Raw genomic sequence first — 17,985 nt, forward strand, 5'->3', positions numbered from 1 at the left:
TTGAGACAGATCTACATATCAGTAAAATTGATATTTCTCATCACTTTAAGGAGCAAGACTTTGAAATCTGTGCAGTACAGCTAGTAACTAAAACATCTCACCTAATTATATTAAGCCTGTATGTAGCCCCTTCAGGAAAGGTTAATGAATTTCTAAGGAGACTAGATGCAACTTTAAAATATCTGTACTGTCCAAAGTCTGAGTTTATAATCTGTGGAGACATCAACATAAACTATTTAAATGAAAGTAGTCATAGAAAAACAAGTAAACTCTTTAATAAGGACATACAGTCTGTCACACACAGTGACTTTCGCAGCAAGAGTTCAAAATTCCTCAAGCACAGCCATTGATAATATCTTTATAGATAATGCAAGGTTAAGCTCTTCTTATAACTCTACTATAGTCAATGGCCTCACTGACCATGATGCTCAATTTCTTACAGTAAATAATATTATTGCGGAAGTAAATTCAACACCCTTGAAAAAGAGAACCAGAAAAATAAATAGTGAAACCAGTGTTATTAGAAAATGAAACGTGGGAACCTGTTTTCAAAAATAAGGATACAATTTATAAGTTTAACTCCTTTTTATATATTTTTCTAAATATCTTTGAAGCCAGTTTTCCTATGCAGAATAAAAGTGTAAGAAGAAAAAAACCACTGGATTACACAAGGAATAAAAAATCTTGTAAACATAAAATGCATATGTATGTAGACAGCAGGAGCAGTAATAATCCCTACACGAGAGCATAATGTAAGGTACTGCGAAATCCTGAGTAGAGTTATAAAAGAGGCTGAAAGGCAGCATTACTGTAGGCTTATAGCAACATTGAATAATCAGATAAAAACAACCTGGAATGTAATAAAACATGAAACAGGAAACTCACATCTGACTGAGCAGATACCATCTCTCCTTATAAATGATGAAAAAGTTGAGGACCCAGGAGAAATTGCAGATGCCTTCAGGACTTTTTTTCTAACAATTACAGAACATCTAAACTTGCATCAGGAAGTGGGAGATAAAGTCATTTCAATTCTAAGAGAGGCATTTTCTAGAAAATTCCCTTGTATTAAAACCATTCCAACCACTGAAACTGAAATAAAAAGTGCAATACATTCCCTCAAAACAAAAAACTCTTCAGGTTATGATGGAATAACAAAATTTTAAAAGTTTGTGCATCTCTAATCAGTAGCCCATTAACTCACATCTGTAAACACTCACTATCCACAGGAATCTTTCCTGATCATTTTTTAAGATTTTTCACTAGTAAGACCACTATATAAATAAGGGGTCAAGACTAGTATGTCAAACAACAGGCCAATTTCACTGCTAACTGCTTTCTCTAAAGTACTTGAAAAAGTTATGCACAATAGGTTAAGCCATTATTTTCAGAGTAACAAAATACTATTCCCAGAACAGTTTGGCTTTAGGAAAGGAATTTCCATTGAAAATGCAGCCTTTAAGTTAACAGACAGTGTGTTGAAATCTATTAATCAAAAAATGCATGTTGATGGAATATTCTGTGACTTGGCAAAGGCTTTTGACTCTGTAAATCATGAAATTTTATTAACTAAATTACATTTTTTTGGCATTCAAGGAACAACATTAAGTTGGTTCACGTCCTACCTAACAGAAAACAAAAGATTGAAATAAAATCGTCAAATTCAATCCCAAGTACCTACTCAAACTGGGGAATAATAAAACTTGGAGTTCCACAGGGGTCAATTTTGGGGCCTTTGCTTTTCATAATATATATAAACGACCTCCCTCCTACACTAAGGACCTCATCAATACCTATAATATTTGCAGATGACGCTAGTGTTATAATTTCTCTTAAAAATTTAGATGATTTTTGCATGATATCAAGCAAGGTTCTTTCATAAATGAGTAAATGGTTTTCTGCAAACACGCTGTCCCTGAACCTAGAAAAAACAAATGTAATAAAATTTATAACAAAAAACTCACAACCATATCCATTACACATAGGGTACAATGATAAATGTATAGAAGAGGGAGTAAACACAAAATTCCTTAGCAGGGGCGGCCCGTGTATAGGCACTGCGGAACTGCAGCACCCCCAATTTCCACTTGATATTATCGATAACATTTATATAATGAGTCCTTTTTTCTTTAATTCTTTCTTTATACTTGTACAATACAATATATAATCCTTAAGCTTAATGTCAGTAGCCAAATCTTTGTATGGAACTGTGAGTTTCACAGTTCCAGCGGCGAGGTGTTCGTTGACTGTGCGCATGCGCACATAGGAAGCTACACGCGAGGCTGCAAGGGAGAGGGAGCACTGCAGGAACGCCAGTGCCGACCCTGGCGTGCTGATGGAAGGTAGTTTTTTTTTTTTACTCCGCGTGTGTTGTGCTTAAAAACCGTGTACCATATTCTTGAATGTGAGTTAATTGTAGAATCAGATTATTATCCTGCTTCCAGCTATTCTATTTGATTCATTTTTTGGGAGGGGGGGGGTCATTTATGTAACTGAAAACTTTAACCATGGCCTTGCATCCCCGAGAAATAAGTTCTGTGACTGTAAGTGAACTTCAACAGCTCAAGTTTTCACAACTGTCTCTCCATGAGAAAGTTGCAGTTAAGAAAAGAGGTCGTTTAACACCTGATATTCTAATATCTTAGCCTGGCATAAGCAAGAACAAGAAATATATTTGTAAATTTAATTCTGAATGGTACAAATGGAAAAGTTGGCTTTGAGGCTGTGAAGTAAAAAATGCACTGTTTTGCTTCCAGTGTTTGCTGTTTGGGGGTGATGTAACGTGGACAAAAGATGGTTTTAGAAATATAAACAAAATGAAAGAAAAACTGAAAAGCATGAGAAGTCAAAGAAGCATGTTGATAATGTAGTTTCACTGTCACTCTTAGGAACTGTAAGTATTGAAGAGAAACTTAGTGAGGCATACAGACTTTCAATCAATGAGCATAATATAAAGGTTAAAAAGAATGGATTTCATTTTTAAATGAATAGATTAAGCTTGAACTGTAACAATTTAGGTTAAAGTAAGTAAAAAATGTTTGATTTTGTTCTTATAGGATTTTATAAAGTTTCTGGATAAATTTTCTTTTTATACATGTTTGTTTCCTTTTATACAATTTTAAAACAAAGGCTACAAATTTTCTGGAGCAGCACCCCCACTAATTTTAGCTACGAGCCGCCACTGTTCCTTAGCTTGCAAATTGATAATCATTTAAACTGGAAAAATCATATCGATCAGTTGATTCCAAAGTTAAGTAGAGCATGTTATGCAGTTAGATGCATGTTACATATTAGTAACATTGACACTCTCAAATCAATCAATTTTGTTTATTTTCACTCTTTAATGAAGTGTGGAATAATTTTCTGGGGTAATTCATCTGACAGTAAAAAGGTATTTACATGCAAAAGAAAACTTTTAGAATCATGATGGGTGTCAAATCCTGTAATTCCTGTAGAAATCTATTGAAGAGACTACAGATCTTAACTTTGCCCTTGTGAATATATATATATTCATTAATAAACGAAGAACATTTTCAGACAAATGCGGATGTACACAGTGTTAACACAAGACACAAACGCTGTCTTCATAAACCAATTGCTAACCTCTCATGCTTTCAGAAAAGTGGGATCAACAATTTTAATAACCTGCCATCTGATCTCAAAGGTCTTATGAATGAAAAGGCACGATTTAAAATAGCATTGAAACGATACTTAAATACGCATTCGTTCTACTCTGTTGAAGAATACCTATTGTCTAGAAAAGAACTTCTGTATCTTTAAATAGCCTTGTCTATAGTCACTGTGTATTCTTGGTTTCTCTTGTGTGAGAACTCCATTGGGTCTGTACATATGCTTTGTATTTATACAACATATTCCACATCCTGCAGTCATTTTGACTAACTTTGGATCCATGGAATGTAATGTAATTAGATTTCTGGAGCTATTTTGTCATGCAAGTTAAAAAGAATTGACATTCAGGGGCAGTTTTGCCTTACCAAATGTCTGTTCATAGAAGTCTTTGAAAGTGACGGAGGTAAAATTGAGTGGTATAATATGGCGCAGTGGCAGATGCTTGAACATCTGAGCAGTTGCATGCTTCCCAAGAAGGGCTGTGTTAGTGGAAGTAGTTAATAAACATATGTAATACTTTCACAAACTTCTGCTCCCTGGTTTCCTTTCCCCCTTCATCCTGTTGTGTAATGTAGGTGAAATTTGCGAGACATGTCTGTAATGGCAGAATTTGAGCTTCATCAAGTAGGACAACATATGCTACACAAGTGGCTCATTGGTGCACAGAGGTGTAACTTACTAATTAGTAGACCAAAAGGCCTACTTCATTCTTAGATTGAAATATTTGTTTAACCCCTTCACTTTGAAATATCAACAATTAGTGTTCTTCCCTGCAGTTATTATGACACACAAAACAAAACAGTTGGCAAAATAATCGTTGATTATGTGTAAAGTCAGTGAGAAAACAGTCATTGAGCAAAATAATATGTAATTTTACATGTATAAAAATCCCACAAAAATTTTCTCATTGCAAGGAGGAAACAGCAGCTGCCTGCCAGTGATGTTGCACATGCAAGAGAATTTATAAATAAAATGAGTATCCGTATTTTTTATTTCTTTAATACTTGAGTGCTTAAACCATAAGCAGTGCGATCATTGAGCTGCTTGACCTGGTATGTACCAGCTTGATCACTAGACCTGTATAAAAGATGATATTTTGTTTTGCCGGTATCAATTATTGCATTAGTTCACTCTCACTGTATCAGAAATTGTATTCAAGAAACTGTGACGAAGTGTACTCTACTAAAAAAAGAACTTTAATGTACTTTTGCAGTGAAAGATATGACAAATTATACAATTTTCACACAAGGAATATTTCATGATCGTATGTTTAATGAATACATAGAAAGTTCAAAGCATGAAACATAAAATATTCAGCAGGATAGTCACAATGTTTGGACCCTGATGGTAAATGCTTAAATTATTCTTTACCTACTCATGGTATGAAGACATTCATTCCTTCTTCAGAGCCCTGTTACTGTCCTTTCATTTGTCCTCTGCTATCTATCGTCATGAAACTTGGAATTAATATCATGCCACCGAAAGTAATTGCATGTTATTAAATTTCCTACTATGTAGGCTGAGATTGGATGCTCACATTGATGCTTCCATGACTGACAATAAAGTGTGGCAATATCTTGGCAAGACTGCATGATCAAAGGTGTTTGTATCTATATACAATTCCACTGCTTCTGAAAGAAATAAAATTCTCAGTATTCATAATGGCTGGAATCAACTGGACATTTTCATGCTTTTTTGTATGGTGAGATTTCTGCATATCTGTAATAAATTAAAATTATGATGGATTGTATAAAGTTAAAATTTCTTCAGATATCAAATGATACCTAGAAAAATTTTTACAGAGCTTCTGAACATTTTATGGTGATTGAAGCAGTTGTGCATATTAAATGGAGGTAATTTTCAAACATATTCAGAAATTGGAAGTGAACATTTGTAAACTGAATGACACTCAAAATACTGTGGCATGTAAACCCGGGGATAGTTTGGGAGCATCTGCCATTGGAAGCTGCTACCAAGCAACAGCTAAGCGGCCTCCGTAATCTAGGGGTAACGTTCCCACCTCATGACTCAAGGTACATGGGTTCAAACTCAGCAGAGGTCGTGGAATTTTTAAGGAAAATTCAGGGAACAAGTCCTCCGGGAGAGACTTTAAGCCGTGGGTCCCGAGTCATAGATTTACGGCACATAAAAAATCCTTATGTCTCTAGGAGACCTCTGAGCAAAATTAGGCAACACTTTTCCTGCCCAAGTAGTTTCCAATGCCTCTGGTAGATGGGGGAAATATCAGGTACCGAGGGCTGACCTCGCTGGCTGGACAGGGCTGATAGCACGCACCAGTACCGGTAGGGTATGGCAACAGTAGAAATTAAAGGGGGACCCAAATTGGACCAATAACTGATCTAAGTGCATGGGGAAACCCACCCCCTCTAAATTAAAAGAAAAAAAAAAGCAACAGCTAGTTGGTCTTGGCACCCACACAAGCTGATTGGCTTTAAACCGCCAATTGTAAAGTATCTTTGACTTTGACCTGAGGAGTCAGTGGACATCATCAGGAAGTGAAGAGTTGGTTGGTGAGTTAGTGAGTTAGCCAGAGAGCTGCAGTTTAGTTATTGTGCGCTGTTACTGTGAGAATCTGGTAGCTGAGGCCGGGGATAGTTTGGGAGCATCTGCCATTGGAAGCTGCTACCAAGCTACAGCTAGTGGAGACTGTAACAGACTGAGAACACTAAACTGTGTGTGACAGTGATTTATAAAATGTAATCACTAATTGTATGTTAAACAGTTCAGTAAATCCGATTACCAATCCAAACCCCATCTGTGGTCGCTCCATCAAATGACAATACAGTATGAAAGTTTGATTTGAGAATGGGGAGGGGTGTTGAATTGCAGCACAAGCAGTAGAGTATCACATATGATTGTGACACCATCTTCTATATGTGAGTACATAATGTTGTTACTTAGAATACTACTGGCAGAAAAATTTAGTATATGATTTTAAAAGTGTTATATTTCAAAATTTACTTTCTCTGTATAATTATTTAAGTGTTAACATATTACTATGACCCCTCTGTAGTGTGTGGATTTTTTTAAATATATTACACAACAGCTGTTTATTCTCATGTCCTGGTTATTTTTATGACGTGAAAAAATAAATTGTTTCAGGAAGGAGACATAGGGTCTTTTATATTAAAATAGGTATACCCAAAGTTCATCTTTTATTTCAGTCCCCAATCCATTCATATCATATTCATATTTAAATATTCTGTGTGCCTGTGTAAGAAGCCTCTGAAAATGTATGCACCAAGACACCAACCTACCTGAATCCAGCATTTCATCTGTGACATATTTTTCAGATTATAATTCATTTTAAAAATATACGGGGTTACATTAGACCTTCATACTTGGCTGTCAAAATACTGATTTGGAAGCCAGCCTAATGTCAGAGCTGTTAACAGAGTTTACTTCCTACTGCTAATTTTGACTCTTAGTGCTGGTACAAAGTACAGAGGTGCCTCATAACCCAAGCTAGTCTGAATTTCCAATAATCAAACTGATGTACAGTACCACAAAAAGAAAAATGTAGCACCTCAGAAAATTACGAATTTAGTTATATTGTTTTACTTCCTTGCAGTTAAAGATGAATTGTTATGAAACCTGTTATGTGTTAATGAATCTGCTTCTCTAGGTGTCATAAGATACACCATCTGAACTGTGCCACATTTTCAAAACATCTGTTAGCTATCTTTATGTCATGATTTTGCCCTACATTCTGGTGACGAGACAGGAACATATGCTTAGTTTTCTGTGTTTACCTGTAGACTAACCTTAATAGCATCAGTTAAAGTTTCTGTGTAATCACCCAGTAGATTCACATCATCGGCATAGAGCAGCTGATGTGTCCAATTTAATTTCAGTCCCACCTGGTTTTTCTGGACCTTCCTAATGGCATAATCAAAACCACAATTGAAAAGTAGTGGTGATAAAGCATCTCCTTGTTTTAAACCATTCTGGATAGGGAAGTTATCAGACAAATGTTTACCTATACAGACTTCACTAAATGTTTGATTTAAAGACATTGTCAATCAGCCTACCTAGTTTCGTAAGTACACCAAACTCTATGAGAATATTCTACAATACTTCCCTCCTAACTGAATCATAGGCCTTCTAGAATTCTACAAATAGCTGATGTACTGTCTCATTTTACTCCCATTTTTACTCCAATGAATGCACCAGATCTGATAAGTAGTTGACCTGTTAAGTTGAAACCCACACTGATGATTCCCAATAATTTCTGAATACAATTTTATATGAAGTTGATAGCAGTGATAACCCATGATAATTACTACAGTCAGTTTTGTTACCCTACTTGTGAATTGGTACAATAATAGACTCCTTCAACTGATCGGTCAGCTGTTCCTTGTTCCAAAGAGAATAAATTAGCTTATGGATCTCAGAACGTAATATTTCATCTCCTTTGTCAATATAAAGATTAAAGTATAAAAAGTTGTAGTTTTATATGGTTGTGAAGCTTGACATCTCACAACAAAGTAAGAATGTAAAATGGTGTTTGAGAACGGTGCTGAGAAGAATATTTGGCACTAAAAGGGATGGGATAATAGGAGCCAGAAGAAAATGTTTATTGAAGAGGTTAGTAATTTGACTCCTTGCCTAATATTATTAGAATGATGAAGTCAAGGAAGTTGAGTTGTGGAGGGCATGTAGCCTGCATGGAAGAGATGTGCGAACAGGGTTTTGGTAGGAAGACCTGAAGCAAAAATACCACAAGGAAGATCAAGACATAGACGGAAGGATAGTATTAAAACAGATCTGAGAGGAATACTATGACGGCGTTCGTGGACTGGAGTCATCTGGCTCAGAACATGAACCATTTGCAGAGTACTGAGAAAACTGATGAATCTTTGGGTTCTATAAAATGCTGGAAATTTCTTCAGTTGGCTTCTCAAGAAGGACTCAGCACCATAGAAGTCATTATTTGATCGTATATGCAAGTCTCACAACAAAATAATAGATCAGCGTTGTCATTGTTCTTAATAAAAATATTACCTTTTGAATATTAAAACTGTTCAATTTGAATTGAGCGCCAGTATGATGCTTATTTGTTGAACTTGTTTTGATTTGTGGGATGGCTGTGAGCGTTGCATCATGGGATATTGAATTTGCAACGCCATTAAGATGTAGAAAGGTATTGCATGTTTGAGAGGTATTATATATATGTCTGTCATTATTTAAAGAAAGAAATATTATGTTATGTGTTTTGTGAACATAGCGAGTGTTTTAAAGTGATATGTGCAGTATTGTATATACGATTAGAGAAGTCCAGTAGAAGAAAACACCAGACGTTTCAACCAATAGGCCTATAGCATCCAGTAGCTGAAGGTATAATCCATTAAGGCTGTTAACAATTTTTATAATTCAGGTGTCTTTAATTTTGTTCGTGGGAAAAGGAATTCTATCACATTCACTCAGACACTTTTTTATATCTTTAATGAAGTGTAGGAAGGGAATTCATCACAAATACGTTTTCAGAAAATTTTATTATCCCTTTTGTATGACATTTTAAATTGTTATCTAATTCTTAATCCCGCAAGATTATTCATGTAATATATTTTCGGTGATTATATCCAAGATGACGTATCACATTGAAGTAATAATTTTAATTGCGAAAAGTTGGCTATTTTTGGTGCCATTGTAGCCGATGTTATGAGCGCCACTGGAAAGGGTGTTGAAGAATTAACTTCATGCCATTTGAGGTTCAAGGATGTGTGTATTTTTTTTTAATTATAGTCATGTGTACGGAACATATATGGCAATAGATTTGAAGAATCATAAGATTACATCTGCTTATATTGGAGAATCATATAATCACTCTTGCATGGTTGATTGGTTATTTTGACAAATGAAATGACTAAATCTGATTGCTTTCTTTATATATTTCTATATATAAAAAATCCTGTAATGTATGGTGGGGAAGATCATCAGACAGCTTGTAAGAAGCAGTCTAAAAATATTTCTTCGTAAATATAGAATGTATTCGTCTTTTTAAAAGTTTATGTTGTAAATTAAATTTTACTGTGTTAAATATTTTTATTGTCAAAGTTGTGGATCTGAAAAATGGTTTACTTCCACTGTACGTGTGACACACTCAACAGAGAATTTCTTATCTGTTTACAAAGATAAACATGACACCTCATCTACCAAACTGTAGTTTTGTGCAGAGAAAAGGGATAATTTCTGAATTGCGTTATATGACCGTACCTTCTGCCAGATAAAGGAAGTCCTGAAAATACCTACTAACTTGATTGTAACAAAATCTGCACCTCACAGACCAGATGTTTAAAAACTCCATTATCTTCTTAGGAAATTAGCTGTCATTTTTCCCTGTGTAATCATTTGTTATGATAAATTGTAACCAGTGTTGGGGGAATTTTTCTATATGTTACATTTATTGGATGCACAGAAGTACTGGGTTTTTTTACTCTTTCCATCGTCCAGTAATCTAGAGAAGAGAAAACAACATTACGGAAACTGAATCTGTTACGAAACGTCGTGTTTTCTATTCTCTAGAATACCGGACAATGGGNTAATCTGTGTATTCTTGTTCTAAGGACATGAGCTCTGTGACATATACTTGCCATCATCCCCCACCTCATCCTCATCGTCACCTTTGCAGTTAGACCTCATTGGCTGGTATGAAATAGCAGTTTTTGTGCAGTCGGCCATTATTATAAGCCAGGTGTTAAGGGACAGCTTCACTTCAGTGTCTTCAGTATAAGTGAAATTGACGTTTTTTGAAATTTCCATCCATCTCTGCTCAAGCAGTTAAAATAATCGCTCGTTAAATTCTGCTGTTTGAACATAGTGGACTGTGGATTTTGTTGTGTTCTGTACCTGCATGCTACATTGAGGAACATTTCACTACAACCCTATGCTGCAACGAACATACTTCATAGAAATTTTTATGATATTAAATATATTTAATTATATTGTGGGACATGAACAGAGCTGCGGTATGTCTGAATCCATGATTTAAGTCAGGCCTGCTGTAGCTGTATTAAACTAGTGTGAAGCAGAAGCAGCTGTGTGTCATGTATTTTAGAAATTTTATGTCACTTGTACGCACTTTGGTGGAACAGAATATAAATTCATGTACCACTGAAAATTTTGGTGGAAAATCCAGAAGGGAAGCTACCATTTGGGATATTTAGGCATAGGAGGAAGAGTGATGTTAAAAAGGTGGAATTGTGAACTGGATTCTTGTCTCTAACCGAATGATAATCAGGGAGGACACAACATATCTCCACTTAACAAGATGTTACGTCTGAGTAATGGAAGCTAAAACCCTCAGATGACTGGAAAATGGGTCGTCTCAGTCAAGTCCAACACCACCTTGCAGAGGAGTTTTGGCCTATTGCAGTAGTGTCATATTACAGCCAGCCCAGAAGCTGATTGATCACACCATATATATTACAAAAATAAGACTTGCATGTGTGCATGTATACTCTTTCAGGTGCAGTTACCCTCTGTGTCACAGTACAGAGAATTGTTTTCAGTCGTTTTTGTATAAGCTCTTAGTGTTTTGACTTATTTAATCTTCATATACCTTCAACACATTTATCATCCTATCAAAGAAGGGTGTATTATTCAGGCGTCAAGCTATTTAACACTGCCGTCAAATATCACAGTTTTAAAAAATGATAAAAAAGCAATTTAAGTTTGTTTTATGAAATTATTTGCAAAGGAACGTATTTTACTCAATTGATGAATTTGTCGAGCATGCAAGGGACTCAAAAGTTAAGAGTTAATAAATGGTCTGTGTGTGTGTGAATTATATATTGTTGAGACTTGCTTGTCATAAGTGTAGTAGTATGTATGATGTCTGTTTTTGTTATGAATTTTATTGTGGAATGGCAAGGCGTGAATTTGACTGTGGTTTTTCCACGACCCATGTGTGTTGTCCTGATAACTTGAGCTATCTGTGAGAGGCATGATTATATTTTTTATTAGACAAAGGACGAATGATGTATAGTCATCATGAATTTGTAGTATGTGACATGTTTTATATCCATCCATATGGGGAAATGATTGGATCCATGAAGTGAAAATAAATGTAAATGTAACTTATTTGCACTTATTTTTTGGAGATCCTGAAGTTAAAAGGCATTGGAACAAGCATATATGTGTATATATACATATAATACACAGACTTATTGGTTGATAATAGAAGAAGAAATCATAGGATTTCTTCAGAACACTAAAACAAAACTGTAAATGTAAGATATTTTAAAGAATTATACAAAAATGATTACATCACTTGCCCCATTTTGACACATGACTGTTTTGTAATATGCATGCTTTGTTACAAGGAGTAGGACATGACCCTTTGAGCATAGCCTGCTTTTATGCTGACCTCACTTGTATGTAGTGCATCCAGGTTTTGCATATATGGCAACAGTGACTTAGTAGGGATGGTATAACCAATACATTTGGTATGGGGGGATATTTCATTGTGTAATTGTTGATTTTATTGCTGTATACAGCCATGTGACTGTTAAGGGAGCAGCATCATTGTCCAGACCTACATTAAGTTGGTTAAGTTCAGCTTCTTAGTTTTGGTTTAACTAAATTGCCTTGTCAGCAGTCATGAACACCATTGCAGTCAAATTGACTTTATGAACCATGAATCTCTAATTTTATGTGATGTTTGTTGGATCGACCGCCTCTATGGTCTAGTGGTCAGAGTTCCTGGCTACAGGTCCAGAGGTCCAGGGTTTTTTTCCTGGTGCTACCAGATTTTCTGAGAAGTAGTGGGTCTGGAACCGGGTCTGCTCAGCCTCATGAGGATAATTGAGGAGCTATTTTAAGGAAATAGCGGCTCTGGCCTAGAAAACCGAGATGAACAGCCATGGGGATTCATTGCGCTGAGCACACGACACTCTCTCTCCACTAAAGTTGGTATTAACTTCACTGACAAGTGGCGGACTCTTGGTCGATCGGTGTAGTTTACTTACGGACTAAAGCCAAGGAGTTTTTGTTTGTTAGATCATGCATAACAAAAGTGAAGTAACTCACATGTGCATAGATTTGATTTGTGAAGGTGCCATTATTCACTCTGTGCTTTGTTTCAGATTATACCAGTACCATCACGCTGCATTCAAGATGTTTTGGAAGTTTAATCATGCTTCATCACCCCATATAGAGACTCTTCTTAACAAGGAAGTTAGTACATGTTTTTAAAATGATAGGTTTCTTGAAAGCTGAGACATAGAATGTTTGCAAGTTCATGTTTATTGTTACATAATTTATACTGGTACAATAGGCCAGAAGTGGCCGCAGAACAAGGGACTTAGTCCCACCCCACTAGCAATAAAAAAAATAATACATAGTTTATATCTCCCATTGAGATGCTGTAAATGAGCATTTGGCACACCGTGTCATGGAAGAGTGTATTTTATTGTTCTTCATTGCCCTTGATTAGTTGAGGTTTTCTTGTTGTATTCTGGTTCGTGGATGGGTAATAAGACAGTACTTCAGGCAGGCCACTGTAATGGGCAAGAATGCCTGCTGCAGTTGATGAAGAGGATCCATTTATGAATTAATTATTTATCAGTTACAAGACTGTTTAGGTGTTTTTAATAGCTATTGAAGCTGGTGTCTTTCAGCATTTAAACAGATTTCACAGTGATGCAGTGAGCCGTAACATGGCATTTTCCACTGTTTCCTAATGACAGTTATGGTTTCATAGTATAAGTATTTCTATAATATTTGGTTTAGCAATTCAATTCAATTCAATTTATTTTGTTCATCAGATCTACATTTGGCGATGGCGCCACCAGATATAGAACACATCAAAGGCCTAGTTACAATAAAATTAATCCAGAGGACAACGTCATTAAGATATTACAACATATCCACAACCATTGTTGCAATAACTGATGATACAATGCTATAACTAAACACAGCATGCATATAACACTCGGACTGCAACTTATTATCATAACAAAATANCTAAGTATTTCTATAATATTTGGTTTAGCAATATAACATATTAATGATTTCTTAGCACCCAGGCAACTAGAATGAGAAACAGAACACTGTATAAAAGGATAGATGTGATATTAATATAGTAGTAAGCCTATAAAAGTCATGAATCTTTACATTTGCCAGTACATGGACATGTTTATATGATGACTGCTGAGTAATGTAGTGCATCAGAAATAATTTTTCATACTAGCAGACGTAATTGTTTCTTATCTTTTGTTGTAGGATGTTACACTTCATGAGCTCATGGATGAGGAAGATGTACTTCAGGAGTGTAAAGTTCAGAACAAGAAATTAATTGACTAGTGAGTACTGTAGTTATAAAGTTAAATGTTACCGCATTTTGACAACCTTTTGTATTTTATGTACCCTTTGGTTAAGGTTGCAAGCTTATGATTGCTACCATGTAATGCCCTTATGGTGATATAATCTATTTATCATTTTCTTTGATTTCATTGATATTTTTCTGAATTTTGAACAGCCCATGAACTGCTCACAGTGTTTTTGTTTTAAAAATATGTTTTATTGTCAGACATACTTGTGAAATGTTTGTGTTCTGACAGTGGATTTTTAATAAAGTTGTGTTGGCTGGTCAAAGTAACGTTCATGGAAAAAATTGTATAATTGTTTTTATGTCATAAAGTCATAAATGTGTATTTCGAGTACTGGAACAAGCAGGATTGTAAAAGTGAACTGTCTATTCTCTCTAACCATGTTCAGCAGAAGAAATTGTAAAATGAAATGAGAAAGGAAAGATATTCTGATATTCCCAAGGTGCTCTGTTTCGGATGAACTCAATAATTGAGACGGCAGTGAACTCTTCCCTTATAATGAATAAACATTGAATTCAGATTCAGTTATTCACTGTTAGTGACACTTGCTCATAATGGTAAGAGGTCCAAACTGTATACCAAATGATCAGTATTGAGTTTTCATTGTTCACAGATATTGGACACAGTAAAAGAAAATTAAATATGTATGTATATAAAAAAATGGTTTAATGTACATTTCAAAGTGGCACTATACTAGAATGCTGCATCGAAAGAATGAAATGTCTGATTATCAATAACTCATTTGTGTTTAAGTAAGGCTTCTGTAATTAAGTTGCATTTGAGGTAATTTTTTTTTAATTTCCCCAAGCTGAAGTGAACGTAACTGTATGAAAATTCCACAGACCTGTGCACATGCGTGGTGAAATTGTTTCTTGAACCAAAACATCTTGGAGGCTCACAGACAAATAACATAAGTGTGCAAAACCTGGTAAAAGTTGCTGTAGAAGTACAGTCAGTTTTTATTCAATGACAGTTTCTCATTTCTGTGTTCTGTATGGGTTTTTCTGAAACACCCTGTCCTTCAACTTATTCCTATAGAAAATTGTCACAAGACTTAACACCACATGTTACATAATTTATACCAAAATCAATTGTTGGTTATAACAAAATTTAATACTATTACTTTCATATAATTTTCAGATTAACATTAATATTACTCATCTACATCACGAGCCTCCAATAACAGATTTTTATATACACGCAAAATATAGAATATTCCAATTTGTCCGTGGGAATGCAACAAAATTACAAAAACCAACGACTAACTTGATGATGTAAAGCATCAGTCGAAGAATTTTATTCTTGTTGTATACTATAACTTTTGTTTTATATAATCTAATTTATTGTATTTTTATGTCAAGTATTTTATATAATTAATATTATTGTATCCAATTTTACCAATACTGCAGTTCAGTGGTGTATATATGTTAGCCATGTATTTGCCTGATGATGGCTATCAATAGCTGAAACATGTAGCAGAGCCAGAACTAGGCACTGACCTCGATATAGTTGTGTTGTGGCGGTTTTAATAAAGAAGTTGTATATTATAACACAACAGGATGCATGAAATGAAAATCATGATAATCTTATTCAAATAGCAGAGAGTACCGATTTTATGTAAGTTTCCTTGAAAATGTCGGGGGCAAATGGTAGCATAGTTGGTTGAAGCACTATGCTACAAGCCAGAAGGTTGCAGGTTCGATTCCTGATGTCATTTGATTTTTTTCAGTTGACCTAATGCTTCTAGCCACACTATGATCCTGCTGTCAACTCAGCCTGTAATAGAAATGAGTACCAGGAATCATCCTGGGGGTAAAGGGCGGCCGGCACGTAAGGCTGACCTTACCGTCATCTTTGAGCTGATTGTCTAGATAATGTGGGACCCTCAATGTCTCACAACCCTATGGGCCTTCACGGCCTGTTACAGGGTTAGATTTACATTTTTATTCCTGCCTCTTTGAAAATGTTATAAAGAGAGTAAAGTATGCTATGTTATGAAGTTCGCTAGTAAAAAGTCACATTGGTTTTAAAGTGCCAGAAGATAGAAGTCACCCTGTATATCTCCAGTGCACATGCATGGATGTTAATGTATCTTATTTTTTATAGCTTAATCCGACCAGATGTAATGGAAGAATTGGTAACTCTTACAACAGTTGAACCATCTGGGGAAGTGGATGAGAAAGTACGCTATAAATACCCCAATATAGCATGTGAGCTACTGACATGTGATGTTCCAGCCCTTAATGAACGCCTAGCTGGTGATGAAGCATTACTTGGGAAGTTATATGCTTTCCTGGAATCAGACAAACCACTTAATCCTCTTCTTGCATCTTTCTTTAGTAAAACCATTGGTGTTCTTGTTGCACGCAAGACAGAACAGGTCAGTTCTTGCAGATAGTTTCTAGTATGTAGTTGTTTCTGTGCACTGGGCCTTTATGTGACCTTTCTGATGGCAAAAAATAACAGCAGAGTGAGAGAGAAGTGACAGAATGTTCAAATTGCATAGCGGATGTTCTTTAAACAAAGTTTGTACTTATACTAGACTCTCAATCATTGGCTTTATGGATTATCCATGGAATTCTTAGAGGCTCTTATCCATTAAGCTTCATGAAAAGATAGGGCTGTCAGTATAGCAAGAGGCTGCGGGTTTTATGGGCAGGGTTCAGTTCCCTTCAAGAGCAAGAGTTTTTATCTTCACAGTGTCTGGTCTGGTTCTGGGGTCCATGCAACCTCCTATCCAGTGGGTACCTGGGGAGGGGGCTCTTTTTCCCAGGGATAAAGTGGGCAGGCCTTGAAGCTGACTCTTCGCCTCCATATGGTGGGTCTGTACCTTTGCTCCCCCATATGTATTGATGGCATTGTGCTTAATTAAGCCCAGGGACAACTTTACTGTTCAATGATTTGTGTTGTCTATTACATCTGTTTCGGTAATATGTATGGCTGATGCTCTAGAATGATTTGCAGTAGACTGTACCTCTTGTATTCCTGTTGCAGCATTCTTCTGTATTATTTTATTGTTTTGGGGAGTGGTGGTCTGGCACTGAACAATGTTTGCTTTCTATTGTTGGAGGGATATTTGTCTCACTGTTTTCATGAGCAGTAGCATGACCAGTAGACTCTTCATTGTACAGTTGTTTACATGTTTTAACTTCATGCATACATTGTTAGATAGGTACTGTATTAATGAACCTGCTCTTAAAATTAAATTTTCAAGGAAAAAACTCATTTTATCAAAGTTGCATTTGACCAGGTTTTCCATTTCATGAAGCCTCTTTGTCTTTGTATCATTCTAGTTTAAGTCCTTGAAATATTTTTCATGTGGATTGGCACAGTTTGTTCCTTCAATTTACTCTTGCATTAGACATTTGCTTGGGTAATGCAGAATTTGCATGCTGCAGCACACTTGGTGGTTTCTTCATGACCACCAATTTGAAGTTCCTCCTTGTAGCTTGTACATCATTTGATATGTGACACTGTAGAACCTCCATTACCATGAATAGTTAAGAGTTCTCTATACTAAAGTGTTAGAAAGTATAGACATGCATATATTCGGCCAGCCATGCTCTCAAGAATTCCAGAACTTTAGTTGGGTTTCGTAAATAATTTCATCTTTTGTCTCTTCTGGCTTACAGTTCTCTGTGGCTAATTCATTTGACTTTTGCTGCAGTAATCATCATCTTTGTAGGGAAACATATTTATATCAGCAATAAATGAATACCAGGACCGTTGAAATATGCACAATCTGAAAGAACATGTTTGGAAGATATGTCAGCTACAATTTTGAGTACATCTTTTCATTCTTGTTTTTTTTGTAATTATTATTATTATTGTTGTTGTTGTTGTTTATTTACGTGCCTGCATTAATGTGTTTTTCCTCCAGTGCTTGCATGTAATTTGTCTTTGACTTATGTTGTGATTGTCCATAATGTAATTACTTGTACCTACAATGTGCTGTGTTTGTAATTGGCCTTGCGGCTGTTGACTCGGCACATAAATAATAAAG

At 35.6% G+C, this 17,985-nt stretch overlaps 1 protein-coding gene across 5 annotated transcripts in view; it reads left to right on the forward strand.

Annotated features, from left to right (window-relative positions):
- Nucleotides 1-17,985, forward strand: part of LOC111865402 (serine/threonine-protein phosphatase 6 regulatory subunit 3) — a 56,706-nt gene that overhangs the window by 4,119 nt on the left and 34,602 nt on the right. For 2 of the 5 annotated variants that reach the window (XM_023853392.2, XM_023853394.2), the window contains exons 1-4: nucleotides 8,757-8,812; nucleotides 12,738-12,828; nucleotides 13,876-13,955; nucleotides 16,089-16,362. In XM_023853392.2, the coding sequence (XP_023709160.1) occupies nucleotides 8,802-8,812; nucleotides 12,738-12,828; nucleotides 13,876-13,955; nucleotides 16,089-16,362 (456 nt within the window). In that variant the 5' untranslated portion in view covers nucleotides 8,757-8,801. Of the gene's footprint in view, nucleotides 1-8,756; nucleotides 8,989-12,737; nucleotides 12,829-13,875; nucleotides 13,956-16,088; nucleotides 16,363-17,985 lie in introns of those variants that run through there. The other 3 variants (XM_023853395.2, XM_023853396.2, XM_033751817.1) reach the window with 3 other exon arrangements.

Source organism: Cryptotermes secundus, unplaced genomic scaffold, assembly GCF_002891405.2.
Source record: "Cryptotermes secundus unplaced genomic scaffold, Csec_1.0 scaffold295, whole genome shotgun sequence".
NCBI classification, from domain to species: Eukaryota; Metazoa; Arthropoda; class Insecta; order Blattodea; family Kalotermitidae; genus Cryptotermes; species Cryptotermes secundus.